This window comes from Drosophila guanche, unplaced genomic scaffold (assembly GCF_900245975.1).
Source record: "Drosophila guanche unplaced genomic scaffold, DGUA_6, whole genome shotgun sequence".
In the NCBI taxonomy this organism is placed as follows: Eukaryota; Metazoa; Arthropoda; class Insecta; order Diptera; family Drosophilidae; genus Drosophila; species Drosophila guanche.
The window spans coordinates 1,143,279-1,162,023 of record NW_022995757.1 but is presented as its reverse complement, the minus strand read 5'-3'; the positions used below and the strand labels follow the sequence as shown (position 1 = coordinate 1,162,023).

Here is an 18,745-nt window from a genome sequence, read left to right as displayed (position 1 = left end):
AATTTGCGGACGGATGGCCATTACAGGTGCGCGTGTCTGCTGCGAGAACTACAACAACATGCAACAGGTAGCCATCTCTGGCCATTCCCTGGTCCAGCCCATATGGGAAAATACCGCAAAATTAGAGGAAATTAGCCCCGTAGTTGCCGCCGCTGTTGCTGCTGCTGCTGCGGTCAAATCAGCTGCGTAATTGCAGCGCTGTGGCAACCCTGTCAAAGCAGGACAATCAGCGACAATGACTGCCGCTTCAGTGATGTCTTAGCTGAAAAGTTAAGCACTTGTTTCTGCATGGGAAAAGTCAAAGAAATTTGGCAGTACAAGTGGGGCCATAAACCGCATTTTTTCGCCAAGCAAGCAGCTCCCCTAAGCATCAACAGGGGAACGCTCTTTAGGACCGGCAAGCCCATGATCCCCATAAAGCTTTAAATATATTTATTACTGTTTGCAGTATAGCGGCAAAATAGCTAACCGATCAACACCGATCGTCGGCCCCAAAATGGGAGGGAGGCGCAATCCCAGTTGCCGTGGAATCACAGCCGCTGCTCTCCCACTGGTGCTACCTGCTGCCTGCCTGCTCTCTTATTCCTACTATTGCTGCTGCCGCTCTCCCACTGCCGCTGCTGCTGCTGCCGCTCTCTCACAGGTGATTCTGCAGCTGCTAGTGCTGCTCTCTCACAGCTACTGCTCTCTGTGCCTGCGCCAGGTATGGACAATCTCAGCGAGCGCGCTCCCAAAGCTAGACGCCAAGAGGCTGGCCAAAAGCTTACTCCACCGAAGAGCACGATGGAATACCCTCTCATATTTATACCATGCACTGCGCTACCCACCCGGCGGCTCGCTCGTCTCGGTTCGGTTCGGCTCTGGCTCTGGCTCGGTCCACGGGCACCATGGATAAGTTTGCTTTGAGCGCTCGTACGTGAAAGTCCAAGTCGAAGTCGGCGCTGCGTATGCGCAAAAGACTCTCTGGAATACAATTTGAAAGCGCTGGCGTGCAACGGCTTTTTGTTTTTCCCTAATTTTTTGTACACCTTTTTTTTTGTAATCTCTAAGCGATATTTTTTTGTGGTTGTTGTGTAAGTGTGAAAAATAGTGCAACACTCGAGCAAAGTTCATGCAGAGCTAAGGGTTTATTGCGCCCTTAGTTTTTTTGAAAAACAACAAACAGCAAAAGTCCAGCAACAAGAATTTCGAACAAATATTTACAAGGCACTCAAAACGAGGGGTGACGAGTGGAGAGGAAGAGGTAAGCAAACAAGTCATTACTTTAAGATGTTTGAGTTTCGATTTTATTTGGAATTGCATTCGAAAATAATCGAACATAAACAGAAAGACACACACACAATCATACATACCTACATATACCTAGATGTAACCTCATTAAAGTTGTCGCTGTTGTTGTCCTCATTTATCCGGACTCTGAAGTTGAAGTTGGAGTCAGCCCCAGTCTCAGCCTCAGCCTCAGCCCCAGAGCACCACCAAACCTCAGTTCCAGCTTCAGCCCCGAACCGTCTTCGATTATTGAGCCGTTTGACTTTTTCTCAACATCGAGCCACCACCACGAACGAGCGAACCTGTTGGTCCAAGTAGCAAAAAAAAAGCAAAACTAAAAAAAACGAAAAAGAAAAATGATAAAATATAAAAAAACAGCACAAAAAAAAAGACATTGCCGCGCTGCTCTGGTCAGCCTCTAGAAATATGTGACTCTCCTCTGTCTCTTTTATTCATTCGTTTGCTCACTTTTTTGGGCCTGCAGAATACCCTAGAAGGAGCTCGCGGTAGCCTTGGCCTTGGGGCTCAATATGGGGACCAATTCTTATATACACTCAAATCTCTAGAATAAATAATTAATCGATTCACGAAATCGTGACTACCCTCGGTGCAGCATCAGTTGAAAACTTGGAAATTAGTCCGAAATGAATTGAGAAATCTCTAGGCAAATGTATATACCCTCGATGGCAGAGTATTTAGCATTACTTTATTTCTTCCTTGTTTTTTGTTGTTAGCCATGAACTTTCCGCTGTCTCTGGACTGGTCCTCTCAAGCCACATACATGTCTCAAGCCTCAATTCCGCTTCAGTACGCTTCAGAGCAATTTTCGGTTTGGGCTTGTCCCTCCCCCGTACCGTGGCTGGAAAAATTATTATTAGACTCTGTGCCGCATCATTATTGCCGCGCTTTGAATCTAATTTCTGGCTCTGCCAACAATTTGCCACACGATTATTATTATTATTTTTTGTTTTTTATAATATTTTCTTTGTTTCTCCGCTCTCTGCTGCTCCGTCTGCGTCTCCGCCTCTGATACCGATTCCGAGTCCGAAAGGAATTGAAAGTGCGCGCGCATGCGCCGCAATTAAGGCCAAGTGCGAGCGCAAAAAAAAAAAAACACAACAAAACAAAAAACAAAAGAGTACAAAAGTCATCTGAGAAGGAAAAACAAAACCAAAGTCAAAAAACAAAAAAAAAAAGTAATCTAAAGTGGAGGCTGAGGCTGCTGAAGTGGAGCGAGCGGATTGCGTGGATTGCGGGCAAAAATTCACTTTTTACGAGAGTACACTCTTTCTCCTGTGGGTCTGGGGGGCAGAGTGCCCCGAAAAGCCTGGTGAAAATCTCCCCATACAGGTTATAAAGATTTATGATCACTTTTGATACTCCTCTCCTACTGGCACCGCGAGTCCGTGGCTCCGTGGCTCCGTGGGTCCGACGGTGTGGTGTGGCTGGCCTTTTTTATGTAGGTGAAGCTCACAAGTGAAAGAAGATAAGGTGTTCCGTATGTGGTGGCTAGTGGATAGTGGGACAGTGGTTGACTTCGACTTGACTTTGTCTTGTACTCGTACGATAGATCCAGGTCATCATCATCATCATCAGCCGAGTGTGCCGTGTGGAATGATGTTGTGTGGGGCATTACTTTGTCAGCCTGGGGAATACTTGACTTCCATTCAGCAATCGAGTGGATTGCGGAGAGCGGATCAAGGAGAAGTGCCAAATGACTGATTTCGAATTAGAGAATCATTCTGTTCGATTCATCATATGCTTTGCACTCATCTAAGAAAATACCTGAAATAAATATTCATCAATGGTTTATGGAAGGAGCATTGGTGTCTGCCGATAATTACTTATTCAGACAAATAGTTAACTTTGTTACTTTATATGCAAACACCGTAAATCACGTACATAAACGTTTGCTTAATTGTCGGTTCAAAGCAAAATAGTAGAAGACAAACAAGTGAACAAGTTCAATTTAGACTTGTTTTACCTATTAATTAGCCCAATCATTTCAGTGCGGAACCTTTTCCCATCTGATACCCAACGACAAATACACATTGTATGTACTGAGATATGGCTTTGAAAGCATTCGCTTGTTTTGTGAGCACACACTTAGTCATGATTAGTGGCATTTAGTTGGCCTTGGAGTGACATTTAATCAGATTAAGGCATCATTTGCCAGTCCTGTGACACTTCTCGTCGGAGCGTTTTTAAATAAATAAATGTATACATATTCGTTTATATAATGAATACAACTTCATTGTGCCTTTGTTACAAATTGCATTCTATTCATTCCTAGGCCTAGTTCTCCTCGACGAAATATTCCATTCGCTGCCATCTTGGACTATAGAAAGATCTGCAATCTCCAACTCATTAGGCATTCCGTTTCATTCTATTCCATTCAGTTGTATTGTTTCACCGCTTATCATTCGAGCAGTGCATTTAATTACTCCATTTGTATGTGCCACAGTTTTTTCCCACCCCGGCAGCTATCTACAAAAACAAAACACAATTACCCAGAGACCCCAAAGATAACTCTCATTAATAGTATTTTAAATTTTAACGCCAAATGCGAGCACTCGTAAGAGGGCAGTGTAAAAACGGGCTAAGCACAAACAATCACAATCACAATCACACCCACATTCACATTCACAATTCCAATTCAAATCCAAGACCATCAATCCATGTATCCATCCATTCATCTATATATATAAAATGTAGCTTTGAAGTGCCTCTGAACTGTTAATGAATGCGGGCTGTACAATAGATAAATGTTGGCTCAAAGTCAGAGCACAAAATGGATCCCAAAGAATGGTTAGTTGGAGCTGTCGCTCTCGATTCACATTCGAATGAATGAATATGCTCCATATTCGGCATGGGCCCGACAAAGATTCCATTTACCTTAACTTATAATGAATATTGGCATTGTCTCTGGGCTTTTGGCTTTTTGGTAACCGGCGTTGGCGTAATGTTTCAAAATTCTTCAACTGAATTTTTGTTAGGCAAATATTTAAGCCAACATTTTGTCTATTTACCAAGTTTGGCAGACAATATAAAACTACAAAAGAGACAGAAGGAGAGCGAAGTAGATGTGTGTTTGGGGAAGAGGCATTGCGATGTTAATGACAGTCGGAATCATGCAAATCGAGAGTTTGGTTTCGCTCAATTAAGCGATGGATGAGCGCAGGTCGAGCTTTAATATCCGGACAAGCACTTCAGCCTTCAATGATACCCAGCATTTTCTTATAGTTGTTATACTCTCTGCTGTAACAAAGGGTACTCTATTGCAAACGATTGTGGCAGCAATTACAAATGCAGAGCAGGCTATTCCACATGCCACATGCAAGCTTTCACTGATCCATCGAAGCACAACGGGGGCTTCCAGCCAGCCATCCCGCCACCAGCTGTAAGATCTCTGACCAAATCCTAGCCAAAAGATCAACCATTAAACGTAGGCGAACTTTCCCACGTCCGCACACATTAGCTACCATTCCCATAACCAAACCAATTCCCCCAACCGAAAGTCACGCTCCACCGTTTTGTTGGAACTGACAAAATAGAATGAACTGCAGAACAAATTCAATATTTAACTGTGGCACCCAGTGCTCGTGTACTTTGGTACTTCACAGATGTTGCAACATCAGCAGAAAAATTCAAAATCTGATGAAAAATATGCCATCATCCAGCCAGCAGCCAGAAGCCAGCAGCCACCAGCAATTGCCAGCCAGCCCCAAGGGCACAAAATATTGTGGGAATGGGAATGGGAATGGGAATGGAAGGTAACCCAAAGGCAGCCTTATAAGGGAAGGAATGACCAGGCACCAGTAACAAGTAACCAGTCGATCCCCATCAAGTCTCCAAGTAGTTCCAGTTGCAGTCGCAGGTCCCAAGTTGATTCTTGAGCAACCACCGAAAAATATTCTCATCAAAAATTGGTCTGGTCGCTGTGCGACTGCACCTTTCACTCACCGGATGGGGGATTGTCTCTCCAGACATCAGACAGCTTGCAGATCGCAGTGGAGGAGTGGAGTGTTTGGTCTTCATAAATATCGAATGTGTATGACTGTCGAGTGTCGACGACTGCGGTGAACGTTAAGTACTTGGCTATTGGGAGTGTGGGAGCTAAAAACTAATTTTAGAATCATTTTTCACTCTAACGCAAAGTGTGATGAAATCGCAGTCAAACTCAATGATTTCCTAAGGGAAACCACAACGAAATAGCAGTCAAAAGGGATTTCCTGCTCTTGGGCAACCGCCGTCAAGGTCGAGCTCTCTCCCACCCAATCGATGGATCGAGCCATTTGCCTAATATTTCGATATATTTCCAAAGTGGGTTTGCTCATGGGTGTTGCCTCATTTGTACCCCCACTGCTACCCATTAGACCATCCATAAATCCATGAATGCATGAAGCCGCCAACGCCTGACGTCACAGTTGAATGCATCGCGCCGCGCAGGCCGCACTGTGTGACCTTTTGCAATCTCATTCCGCTTCGATCCGCTGCATGATGCAAAACGAAAGTGAAACAAAACCAAAGAAACGAGCGGAGGAAATGAAAGTGCGAGAGAGAGAGAGAGAGAGAGAGAGAGAAAAATGAATATGATTTCGAAAATCGAAACCTGAAATGCATTTGCGTATAAAATGAAAAACTAAAAACATTTGCTAAGCGATAAATTAAAAGAAAAAATCATAATAATAATAGCAAAGAGAAAAGAAAAGTTTTCCAGCCTTTCGTCACGCTTATAAAATGTTGAATGGCTTTCCGTTGGCTGCTGTTGAATGCGTCTCTGCCACAGAGACTGCCCAAATGGCCCAAAACTCCCGAAATAAGTTAAGAGATACCCTACCTCTCCCTCTCCCTCTCCGTCTCCCTGTCTCTGTTCGATTCCGTTTCCAGCTTCGATTGCAATTATCTCTATACGCTTCGCTCCACTGTCTACTCCGTTGTCTACTTCGTAAATGAATTCAATTAAAAATTCACAATCAACAATAAATAACCGAAAGCTCAGCGCCCAAGCGCCCAAGTCGTACGCTTCGGTTCCGACATTTGAGATATTCGAGCATTCGAATGCAAACAGGCAAAAAGTTCAACAAAACAAAACAAAACTCTAAACTAAAAACCAAACAAAAATCGCAGGCAACAAATGGAATGGAATGAAATGCGCGTTGTTGCACAGTGGCCTAAGATATTTATTTATTTCACTATATTTCATGTCATGCGGCAGATTTCATCGGTTGTTTCTTCATGTTGAAATATTTTCATAGTGCGTGACTTGCGTCACATCCAAATACTGTGTGGGGTCAAGCGGTAGGCTTTCTGTGATAAGAAAACAAAAGTGGTTGCATTCCGATAAGAATAACAGATTTAAGAGTTGGTTTCTGGATCATTAATTTTCATCGAACCCTTTTTTGTTGGTTTGTGAGCCTTCCGTATGTTTAACCAATATTTCCCCTCAGTTTGCCTCCGTATCTTATCGTCCAGTGGAGACTATTCCACATATTTTGTATATGTGTGTGCATTGAACCACTGTAAAGTGCGCTAGTGGCAGTCGTCGCCGGCTGAGTGGCTGGCCGTCAGTACAGGTATATGCATATAAAATCTTTGCCAACTGGCGAGCGTGGGAAAAAGGCATTGGCTAATAATCCCGCAGCCGTTCGGTTCAGTTCGGATCAGTGTGGACCGGGCCCAAACGACGATGACGATATGCAACGCACACACACAGATTACTCATACGCCGCGTGGCATATGCTTGTTGTCTCCCTCCCGCTCTATGGCGCGGTCTTGTCGCTATTCTTTAGGGTCACTCACACTCCATTGATTTTCTTTCGATGCGGATCTTGTGTTGTTATTTTGATTTCCAGACTCTCCTTCGAACCACAGAATCAGACACAGACACAGAAACAAAAACAAAAAGATACTTTCATTCATAGAAACTTTCAAGCACACAAAACAATAAGCGTAAAAAAGAGCCAAAAAGCAACAACAGCCGAAAGCTTTGACCATCAAGAACTGGCCATAAGCCGCAAGCCAGCGAGAGAAGGAACAGGTTTCCGTGCCACAAAAAAAAGAGGGGTTTTTCGGTCGTGTTTGGCTCATAATTTGTTGTTGCTGCTTAGAGTTACAGATTTTGCAGCTACGTGTACACAAACAGATATTTCTGCAGCTAAAAATCTAACAGTTAGCCGCTAATGTGATTTGTGTTTGCCGCAAAGGGGAGTGTGGACTGAGGAGTGGCCTCTTGAGGATGCGGAGTGTGCGGATGTGTGGCTTCAATGGAGAGTGTTTCGCAAGTCCGAAGTAAATAAATTACATTGGCAGTTTAACGACGCTGTCCGATGGTCGGTCGAACGGTCTGTCGATCGTCGTTTGCTCGGCTGGAAATTGTCGCCGATTGTCGGCTTTTGTTTGAGCTCTCGCAATGGGGGCATGGGGCATGGGGCATGGAAAATGAATAGATTGCTGACCATTTAACAGGCCAATAGACACGGATACAAAGCGGACAAGCCAACCAACCATTCGATACAATGGAACCACACAACCTGCTGCTGTCTCCCGTCTCCCGACTGCCGACTGCCGACTGCCTTCTGCTGTCTGCTCTCTCGGATGGGCTTCAATGGTTTTGCCATGTGATTGACAGTTATCTAACCGTTTGGACTCTTAATACAAGTGTTTAACAGTTAACCGTGCTCGTACTACCTCGTACTAGCTCGCACTGGTAGTCCAGGAAACACACAAACTATATCTACGAGATACTTTTTACAGACGGTTGGGGGTGAGGTATCGTATCTACTGGTAAGTGGAGCAACAGCAACATCAATGTAACCTGTTCTTCCACTGATAACACACAATCGTTGAGTGTGTTCCGATTGGAAACACTCAGGAAACAGAACACACACCATCATTTATCTGTAACTGCAGCACTACAGCACTGCTGTAGATGTTGCTGCATCTGCTCTGATTTCCTTGCGATTTTCCCCTTAACATACAAAATCTTTACAGCGAAAGGTTGCTAAATAATGCACGAACGACTTATGTCAGGCTTACCTGAAGCTATTTTCTGTGTTCCAGTTTAATTTTTGTTAAATTTTCAAGCGGTTGAAGCTTAGTTTCCGCTTGCTAGTTCCATTACCAAGCGATAGATAACGATATATCCCATCAAATAATATATATTCTTCCCTTCCACCTCTTTTTTATCCGACTTATTCGTCCCACTGTTTCCTGGACACTAAGCTGTGCAGGTGCTAAGTGTTTACCATGAAAAATGTCATAAAATGTAAGCTGCAAAATGCTTAACCCCTGACTCTTGTCCCCATTTGGCGCCCTTACCCAATCGCAGGCTTTGCAGTAATAAATAAAACCCATGGACCCTCGCACGGGTCACGCACTTGACCTTAACCTTAATCGTTGGGCAATCTGCGATCAGGAGATCAGTAGATCGGGGAGCATCGAAGAGCAGCGTTGAGCACATCTGGGGCTAGAGAAAAACTAGTTGCCAGAGTAGGCAGAACCTTACAGAGTGGAGTGGAGTGCCCCGAAGCCAGCGCCAGATCTGAGACGAGTTCCAGTCCGCGAATGCCAGTCCACTAGTGGATGGACAGATGGAAATAGTTGTAAAAATATGGGTCGTGCGACAAGAAATGAGAAAGTGCCAGAGAGTGCCAGAGAGTGCCAGCGCCAGCGCCAGTGCCCCGTCTATGTCTATGGCAAAGCGGTATACACCGTTAAGAGCATAAGACTTTGGGCTTGGCTTAGAAGATCGAATCGAATCTGCGGCTAATGGCCGCGGGGGGTAGCAGGCAGATGGCAGATGGCAGCTGGCAGCAGACCACCAAATGTGAGAGACCATCATCATCATTCGAGCATTCGAGCAGTTCGAGGCATTCGCGATGCTAACGAAGAGTGTGCGAAAATGGAACACGATGGCAAGACCACGACCAGTCCATGCTCTGTGCAGAAAGAGATCTTCTCAGATCCGTCTAGATCCTTCTTGGCAAAGGCTTAAGAACAGGTTGCTGCATCACTTGCAAAGAAATGGTGCCTGGCTTCAAGCTCTCATTTCCCAATATGGTGTCTCGCAAGGTCATGGAACAGTTTTAGGAACAGATAAATCTCGAAATGGAGGTTCAACTTAGGTGAATGTTAATTAAACAGAGTGAATAGTAAAGAGGGGAGATACTTCCAAAAGGGTACTTTCATCTGTAAAGCTAAACCATGCCGATGCCTCGTTGCATTAAGATGGATCACGGAGAGCTCAATAGAGAGAGTTTAATTTGTAGAATAAATGGTAACCCACATGCACATGCTCGTACCTTTAATAGTGGTGACCCCGACACCCTTTTTCTTTAACAAATGGTGAACCCGATCAACCTTCTTTCTCTGTTTTTCTTAATGTTCCCATCGAATGCTGACGCTCTCTCTCTCTCTTCCTTTTTACAGCTCTCGATCAATCAGCATGTCCGCTGCCACACACATGGCGCTGCCTATTCACGCAGTCGGTTGCCCGCCACCCGGCACACCACCGGTCGTGTCCATGGGGCCAGGCAAGCGGGGCCACAAGCGCAGCGTTTCGCTGGAGACGAATGCCCCGCTGGCATTACGTAGCACACCCAGCCATCAGTCACCGTTGCTGCAGTTCTCCCATGGACATGGGTTCCACACGGGCACGCTCAAGTCGCGTCAGGAGCAGAGGCGCCTCAGCCAGAAGTTTGGGAGTCACAGCAATCTGGATGGGGATGGGAATGGGAATGGGAATGCGGATGGTGGCCCCCACCAGCTGCAGATGCGTTCCAAGTTCCAGAACATCCGGCAAATGTTTGAGCTGAGTCGAAGCTGTGTGGTCGGTGGTGGAGGAGGAGGAGGAGGAGAGGAGCAGCGGTACGCAAACGAGGAGGAGGCGCTACAGTCGCTGCCAGCAATGCTGCTGCCACATCAGCAGCAATCAGTGGCACGACGGACCACACCCATTACCGGAGGAAGTCGATTGGCCATTAACGAGCAGCAACAGCAGCAGCAGCAGCAACAACAGCAACAGCAACCAACATCGATGGGCGAGGCCATTGAGCAGGTGAGGCTTTTTTGTGTGAAACTCAGGGGCTAGGCCTTGATTGAAATTTAATTTTGATTTCTAGAGCACCAATGGAGGTGTTTCGGGTTCGGTTGGAAACTATCTGCGTCCCATTGCCTTCAAGCCAATACCATTTGAGCCGGACTATCGCATTGCATGCCACCAGCAGCAGCAGTTGCAGCAGCAGCAGCACCATCTCCAGCAGCAACAACAGCAGCAACAGCAACAGTTGCAGCAGCAGCAACAACAGCAGCAAGTCGGACCGATCGCTGGATCGGTGGAAAGATATGGCTATGGATCCACTCCATCGTTGGCCCCACTCCCGGCGACAGCCGTAACACAAAAGTTTGGCAGTAAGTAAATGCAACATCGAAGGAAGGGAAGCGAACGGGTCCTTCAACGAATCTTCTTCCCTTCACAGGCACAACAGATCTGCGGCATTTGGCAGCCAGGCGGCGCAACCATCGGGTGCTGCAGCGTGGCAGTGGCAGGAGCACCAGCCATGAGGATGCCATGAATCCTGAATGTCTGACAGATGGAGCCAGCAGGTGAGGCATTGATATTGATTGATTGTAGAACCCAAAAAGGGACTATCTTGTTACTTGCAGCAAAAGCAGCGGAACAATGGTCGGGAGTGATCTGACGCCCTCGCCCTCGGATTCGGGCATCTCGGAACTGGAGGCAGCACTCAAGGACCGCGACTCGGAGCTGTCGTATCTGCGGCAAGCCATGGAGCACAATGAGAAAGTAATTTTCAAAGTACAAAAGGTTAAGGCCAGGGCTCCACAGAGACACACCCGACACCACTAACACGCCCCATCTTTGTCTTTTTGCTGCTTGCTAGGACAAGGAAGTCTACTGGGAGCACGAGACACAACGCCTGAGGCTCTTCTACGAGCGTGAGCAGCGCGAGTATCAGCTGAAGCTGAAGAAAATGGAACAGCTCCTGGCCCTGCAGCAGTTCCAGTTGAAGCAGCACAAGCTGCGGCAGCAGGAGCAGGTGCATAAGCTGCAGCAGCAGCTGGATGCCACACGTTGCAGCAATCAGAACTTGAAGCAGTCCGAACAGCAGCTCCAATCCTCGGCCATGGGGCTGCACCAGCAGCTGGAGGACACGCGCCAGACGGTGGCCATGCTCCGCTCCCAGCTGGAGGACAGCGAGTGGAAGGTGTGCGAGCGCAATGGGGAGATAGCTTTACTCAAGACCCAGCTGAAGGAGGCGCATGTGAGTCCACACAGCAGGATGCAGCCCTTACATTTCTAATTAATCCTTTCTTGTTTTTAGATCGAAATCAATGTCAAGGATCATGCAATTGTCAGCCTTAAGCACCACAACCAGCACAGCAACAGCAACAGCAACAGCAGCGAAATCACAAGCCAAAGTCAACCAAAGGAGGAGCAACAGCACCAACACCAGCACCAGCACCAGCATCAGCACCAGCTGCAGCAGCTACAGAAAATCATTGCGCTAAAGGATCAGGTGATTGGAGCACTTACCAATGAACTGGCCAAGCTTCGAAAGGAACTCTCCGATCTGGCCATTGCCCATGAGTACGGGGAGGAGCCCTGCGGCCGGTACACACGCCTCAAGCAGCAGCTGGACAATCTCAATGAGATCTGTCTGAAGACGCGCAAGTACACATCCTCTGCAGAGGCAGCAGCTCCCGTTTCCGTGCCCTTGGAGATGGTGGTGGCTCCACCGCCCCGGCTGGATGCCATCATGCAACGACTGCAGCTACAGGACCAGGGGCAGGGACAGGGACAGGGACAGGGACAGGCACAACAGCAGACGCTGGACACCCTCATTGAAGAATCCACCACGTATGCCGAGGATATTGCCAAGCTGCGCGAGAAGCTGGACGATTTTCGCATCAATCTGGAGCTGGAGAAGCGGCAGTGGTGCGCCGAAAAGGACAAGGTCTTGGGCTACCAGAAGCAGCTGCAGGCCCACTATATACACATGTACCAGAAGCTGCGCTGCCTGGACAATGCGGTGCCGGGCCCTGGAGCTATCGCTCCGGCGGAGACAGCCACCGATGTGAACTGAAGATCCATCCCCGAAAAACCGATGGCAGTCAGCAAGTGGTGCTATTTGTCATTGCACTGCAATTCGCTTGCTCCAGGAGTAACCGAACGCCAGTGATGCTTTCTAGTTCTTCCTTAAAAATATTCTAGTTTCGCTCTTGCACTCTGCGGCATCCATTGAGGCCCCCTCCCGAGAGGACACTGACCTTTTTTAGATTTCTAAAGTACATACTGGGAATATTATAGATAAATAGCAGAAATATGACTTCCACGCCTCTCCCATAAACGCAATCAATTATCGCTACAAGCCGAAAGATCCGATAAACCATAAACGATGATGCATCGCAAGAGATTATCGATGTTGCTCCAAAATACAAGAGGGCAGAACGAATATAAGCCCTGGAGAGCCTATTCGATCCAATCAATTATCGCCACCAGCCGATAACTTAAGCGATAAACGATACGTACGGCGTTAAATAATACACGATTATCGACTTTACTCCAAGAGAAGAAGAGCATAAAAGATTTTATGAATATTTAATTTTTGTTTTTATATATCTATGAATTTTTTAATTTATTAAATTGTATTTACCCGAAAAAAAATTAAAACAAAAAAAAGAAGAGAATGCTAAATAAAATGAACAAAAAAAAAATACACACCAGCATAACATCATTTATACCCGGTACTCAAAGAGTAAATAGGGTATATTGTATTTGTGCGAATAACGGTTGTATGTAAGGCACAGAAGGAAGCGTTTCCGACCCCATAAAGTATATATATTCTTGATCAGCATCAATAGCCGAGTCGATAGAGCCATGTCCGTCTGTCCGTCTGTCCGTCATGTTTGTCGGCTCGTTCTCAGAGACTATAAAAGCTAGAGCCACCAAATTTTGGCTCCGGACTGCTGTATGCTCACACTGAAACCAGCGTATTTAAAAAATGAGCCACGCCCCCTTCCGCCTCCGCAAAAGAGCGAAAACCCCCCAAATCTACAGTTTTGAAGATACAAGAAAATTAAAAACTAAAAACTAAAATCACCAAATTGGCATCCGATCGGATCATTATTATAGCCACAATGGAGAAATTAATTTCCAGTGGCTAAACCCCACCCTGTCCCGCAGCTTTTGTTGCTCTTTTTACATTCTCTCATTCACACTCTGCTTCTGCTTCACTCGGCCCCTGCCTCTGCCCTCCCCCTGGCGTTGACTCTGAAAATTTGCTGTGAAACCTATCGGTCATTATTGCACAGAATGTGCAGACCATTGGACCATCAAAGTTGCGTAAAAGAAATTTTCATAGATGGCGCCACTTTTGAAAAATTTGCTGAAATGCTGAAAAATTTTATTGCTGTTTTAAATATCTCATAAATTGGAAAATATTAACTGATCCAATTTGTTTGATGCATTTTATTTAGTAGGCTTTTACTACGTGTTCTGTAATGTGAACGATATCTAGTGGTTGGCGATGTCTTCTACATCTAGATGTAGTCCTGAGGGCCGGGTATAAAAGTTGTGACGCGTAAGAAGCGTCTCACACGTCCCTTCTCGTTTATGAATTTATTTGTCTAAAGTTCAGGTTACAGAGACATTTGGCAATGCCTCCGAGCAGGTATTTGCTGTGGTGTCACAATGAAAATCGTTGAATGTTTTAAAGCTTCGTATAGCCAATAAATAGCTGCTGAAAAAACAATTCTATAAAGCCTTGCGATATCGCAATTAATCCCAAACCAAAAAGCAACCATCGCAGCTGTAATGGCGCCAAAAATGAATTCAAATTCAAATCAATTACCGACACAAGCATACAATGTGGCGCCCTTCATGAAAAAAAGCTCCGCAAAAGTATGTAGGTTTGGGGGTGAGTGTGGCAACACGGAATCTGTGGCAAGGAGCGCACACGGACACGGCACACGGGTTGCCAGTAATTGCAGCAGGCAGCCAGCACAGCATTACAAAAGTACTCGCACACACGGTTAAACATGGCAGGCCGGAGAGCTCTGTTGGCCAATTAGTTTCCGGCTGTGTAAAACGGTTTTATGTGCAAAAAATGTGCAAAAAGTGCTGACACACTGGAGGACCATCTGTTGCATACCTTGAACAAGAGAAATAATTGCAATTTTATCACTTAAAATTTAACAAAACGAAACAGCGAAAACCATAACAAAAACAGGTCAGCAAAAATAATTACAACAATATTTTTTCCTTCCCTGGGTCGTTGTAGGTATACCTGAAAATAAAGCTCTGGGCTGCTCTGGCGGGTTGCCCGGCAAGGCTGTTTGGGAAGCTTTTCGTCCTTTTTGGCAATGGTCCTAATGCCTTTGGAGCTTTAGAGTTAACGCAAATCAATCAGCGCTAAAAAATCCATAGAGTCTGTATATAGCTTTCCCACCCACGAGCATGTATGCTTGTTTGTGTGTATCCATAAGATACTGCCCCACTCGATTATCGATTTTAGTCACTTTTTTGCCACAGATTGAGAAACGCAACATTGATACGCAATTAATCTCATATAAGTTTCAAACATCCCATTTTTGTGCAGCGGAAAATCACAGCTTATCCACGCAACACGGGCGGGCCACCTGTTGCCATCCAATGCAACGCTGGGATCATCGGCCGAAACTTTGGGATTTTCAGAGGAAAGAGGCAAGAGGAAATATTCACTAATTGGCACGGTGGTTGGGCCGCATGGATCCGGAGTATACTTGGGAGAATGCGGAGGTGCTCCAATGCCCCAATGCATTACGTATTTACGAGGATGATCCGTCGATTGTTTCAGGAAAGCGTAGCTCATCGTCACCTGGAGAATCAGTTTCTTCTTGTGTCACGGTAAAGAAGCGCTTCTCGTCAACATCATCCTCATCGACCTCATCCTCTTCATTGGCATCGTCATCGATCGTACATCAACCGAAAGAAAAGAAGCGCTTTGCATCATTTCCATCCACATCGACGGTCCCATGCAAATCCTCGGAAGAGACGCGCAGTTCGTTATCGGAGTCAACATGGTCTATGTTATCGTCATCGGCTTTATCGGAGCCCCCCGAACTGCTGCGCCCTCAGCTTTCGTCACCGGATTCACCACAAGGACCGGAAAAGAAGCGAAGTCCGCCACCACCATGGCAGCCGCCTAAACAGAAGAAACGCACTTCATTATCGGAATCGGCATGGTCAATGATTTCGTCATCGATATCGGCAGCGGAATCATTCAAACTACCGCAAGAGAAGCGCAATTCATCATTGCCATCGATATCGGGCATAACCAAACCGATGATCCCCAATCCCAATCCCAATCCCAATCCCATAACCAAGCGCAAGTCTTCAACGTCATCGGTGTCGACTATCCCAGAAAAGAATCGCAACTCGACCTCCACATCGTATCTACTTGGAAAGAGGAGTAGTGGCTCGGAGGATAATTCGATATGGGAGTCACCACTATCCCCTCCCCCGGATGACATTTCGACATGGGAGTCACCCCTGTCCCCACCACCAGAAAGGAGGCGTAAGTCATCGGAAAAGAAGCGCAAATCATCCGAAAAGAGGCGTAAGTCCCATGAAAAGAAGCGCAAATTATCTAAAATGTCAATGTACTCGGATATATCTGACTCCCCCGTGTCCCCGCCACCGGAAAAGAGTCTTAAATTATCTCGCATGTCGATGTACTCCGATATATCAGACACGCCCGCATCTCCGCCACCGGAAAAGAGGCGCCAGTCCACTGACATGTCAATGGAATCGGCTAAGTCGGAGCAATCGCAGGCATCAACCCAATCGAAGGTAAACGAGCCATGGTATATGCGCACTCTGGATCCCAGCGCTGGGCCGAGGGGCTTTGCCCGAGGGCTGGAACCGATCAAGGTACTGGCCGCCACCGATGCCCTGGGCGACATCATGCACTTGATGCAGTGGAAGGGATGCTCCCAAATTGATCTGGTGTCACATGAGGAGACCAGCACTTTGTGTCCCCATCTGGTCATCGAGTACTACGAGCAGCTTCTGTCCTGGCACAATGTGCCGAATCTCACGGATGTCATACTCGGTGTCAGTAACTGGAAGAAAAAGGGTTATGTCAACCGATACAGAGATAGATATGGCAAGAAAGGTCCACGGCCAACCGAAATTCTGTGATTTTTCCATGATGAATCATAGGATCAAACAATAAACAAACAAACAAAAATATCAAATATATATAACCAATAAATGTACACAAATACTAAAAGAACGTATGTGAAAATATCTACTCGAGATGCATGCGACCTTTTGTTTTTCAGCAGATGAAGAAAATACTATGAAAAGAATGCAAACTTGTGCGAAAATATTCACTAGAAACGCATACAAAGTAGTAGTTTTTTTTTGGAAGAATAAAATATATATTTATGTGCGCAAAGGTTTGAATAAATGGCCTACAATATAAGAACCTATACTCTATATACACATTTTTTTTGTGAATTTATTCACCATAAAACTACGTACTAAAACATACCATGTACTTAGTACGATGTACCAAGAGATACACAGAGAGAGAGAGAGAAATAATGAAAGAAAATATGGCTATTTTTTTGGAATATCTATGAGATTGTATACTTATGGGGCAGTGGTTTGAGTAGCAGAAGATATAACCCCAAATATAAGTTGTTTTTCCGTTTGTTTTGAAACTATTTCAAAGAAGTAATAAATGAGCTGTGGTTTAATGGACAAAAATCTATACGAAGAATACAAGTTTTTGTGAATTTTTGTTCACCAAAAATATATACAAAACAAAAAATAGTTTTTGAAATGTGAAATACTCGTATGCACACGAGATTTATAGATGAAAATGTACCCAAAAGACTTTTTGTTAAATGAAAAGATCCCAGAATACGATTTTGTGTGAATTTCTACACCAAAATTCCAGCAAACAAAAAATAGTGTATGTGTGGCAGCTGAATGGAATTTATTTTTGAACTTGAAAGCACTCCCAAAACCCATTTGAAAAACATATGCGGTGCGTGTTCTTTAAACCGTACAGTAATCATACATATATCAATGAAATACGATACAGGAATAAATGGAAACATTTCCAGTTATTCAACTGGAAACCAACACACACACACACACACACACACACAGGACATGGATGTAATTTTATTGCAAGGGGCGTGGGAGAATCCACCTTGTTTAATAAGCATTAATTAGCCACGTTTCAAAGTTCTGCTCTTGATGTGAATTAAAAAAATATGTGAAAAATATAAGGCTTGCGCTTGTTGTTTTTGTTTTTGTTTGTTGCCATGCAGGCTGGTTGCTGGGTATTTGTTCCTTTGCAGAAACACCCCATTTTGCATTTAATTAGATATGATGATGGCACCCTCACGATGCCAATGTCCTGAGATTTTATTGCACCCTAGAGCTGTGCTGCTGCCCTGAGATTTGATGAGATTTAGTAAACGACGATAGATGGGGTGCAGTCGCTTTTAATACCCTTTTGCAGATGAGTCGTTGCCATGGCAAAAATCATACACAATTATTTATCCATTCCATTTGAAGGCAATTTGTCTGAAGCCGCTTATTCAGTTCGGTTGGGTTTTACACGAATTATTTTTTTTTTTTTTGGTGCAGCTTCTCATGCAGCACAGCTAGAAGAAAACTTTTAGCACATTTAGGATGCGGCTGGCAAAGAGGATAGCTTGCAATTGTGGTAAAAAATACAATACGTGTGCCATTAATAAGTATTTCAAATCATTTTTTAAGCAGGCTGCAACCCCGATGGTATCTTTACGGCTACCAATAAACATCTCCCTTTGTATTTATTTTCTTTTATTTTTACAATCAGTTTGAAGCAGTTTTATGGGTATAAATATATTATTTTATGTGTCCAAACTAAACTGAACAACTGGCTGATGGAAACGTAAGTAAATTGTATATATTTAATGGTTGTATATTTGTATGCATAGATTTATGTATGTTTGTCATTATGTGGTACCATATGCGTATAAAAAAAAAATTAATAGTAAATATATGTATAACAATTAAGATATTTTAGTGACGGCTTAAATCTGCCCAATGTTCAGCAGTTAAATGTGCAGCAGGCAGGCGGTTAAATGACTCATCAACTGGGGTGCTATTCTAAGGATATACAAGGATACATATGCACAACATGTAGGCATGTATATCGTGTGTGTTTTTCTAGGAAAAAAAAAGAAGGAAGGAAGCACTTTAAATTAAATATTCTTTTTAATTAATTAATAATAATATAGATATACATATTTATATATTTCCCAATGATAAATTAACGCATGGGCAATCCTCGCAGCAGCATTTTTAAAGTCAAACGCGGAGGAGCCTCGCCTCGCCTCATCACACTCTTATAATTATTCGAAACGCATTCACACACTGCAAAAAAACACACAGCACTCTCTCGCACAC

The 18,745-nt window shown here is 44.7% G+C and overlaps 2 protein-coding genes across 3 annotated transcripts; both read left to right on the top strand.

The window, feature by feature from the left end:
• Positions 1-886: 886 nt before the first annotated feature.
• LOC117590280 (leucine zipper putative tumor suppressor 2 homolog) lies at positions 887-12,695 on the top strand. 2 transcript variants are annotated; one of them, XM_034282765.1, is made up of 7 exons: positions 887-1,243; positions 9,700-10,327; positions 10,392-10,680; positions 10,749-10,875; positions 10,936-11,074; positions 11,172-11,552; positions 11,613-12,695. In XM_034282765.1, exons 2-7 carry the CDS (start codon positions 9,716-9,718, stop codon positions 12,372-12,374), a joined length of 2,310 nt encoding a protein of 769 aa, XP_034138656.1. In that variant the 5' UTR covers positions 887-1,243; positions 9,700-9,715; the 3' UTR covers positions 12,375-12,695. The 2 variants fall into 2 exon arrangements, with proteins under 2 accessions (XP_034138656.1, XP_034138655.1); XM_034282764.1 differs by having other exon boundaries at positions 10,936-11,095.
• A 1,584-nt stretch (positions 12,696-14,279) lies between these two features.
• On the top strand, positions 14,280-17,035 carry LOC117590380 (uncharacterized protein DDB_G0271670-like). The gene is made up of 2 exons (XM_034282954.1): positions 14,280-14,519; positions 14,889-17,035. Exon 2 carries the CDS (start codon positions 15,035-15,037, stop codon positions 16,469-16,471), a length of 1,437 nt encoding a protein of 478 aa, XP_034138845.1. The 5' UTR covers positions 14,280-14,519; positions 14,889-15,034; the 3' UTR covers positions 16,472-17,035.
• The last annotated feature ends 1,710 nt before the right edge of the window (positions 17,036-18,745 follow it).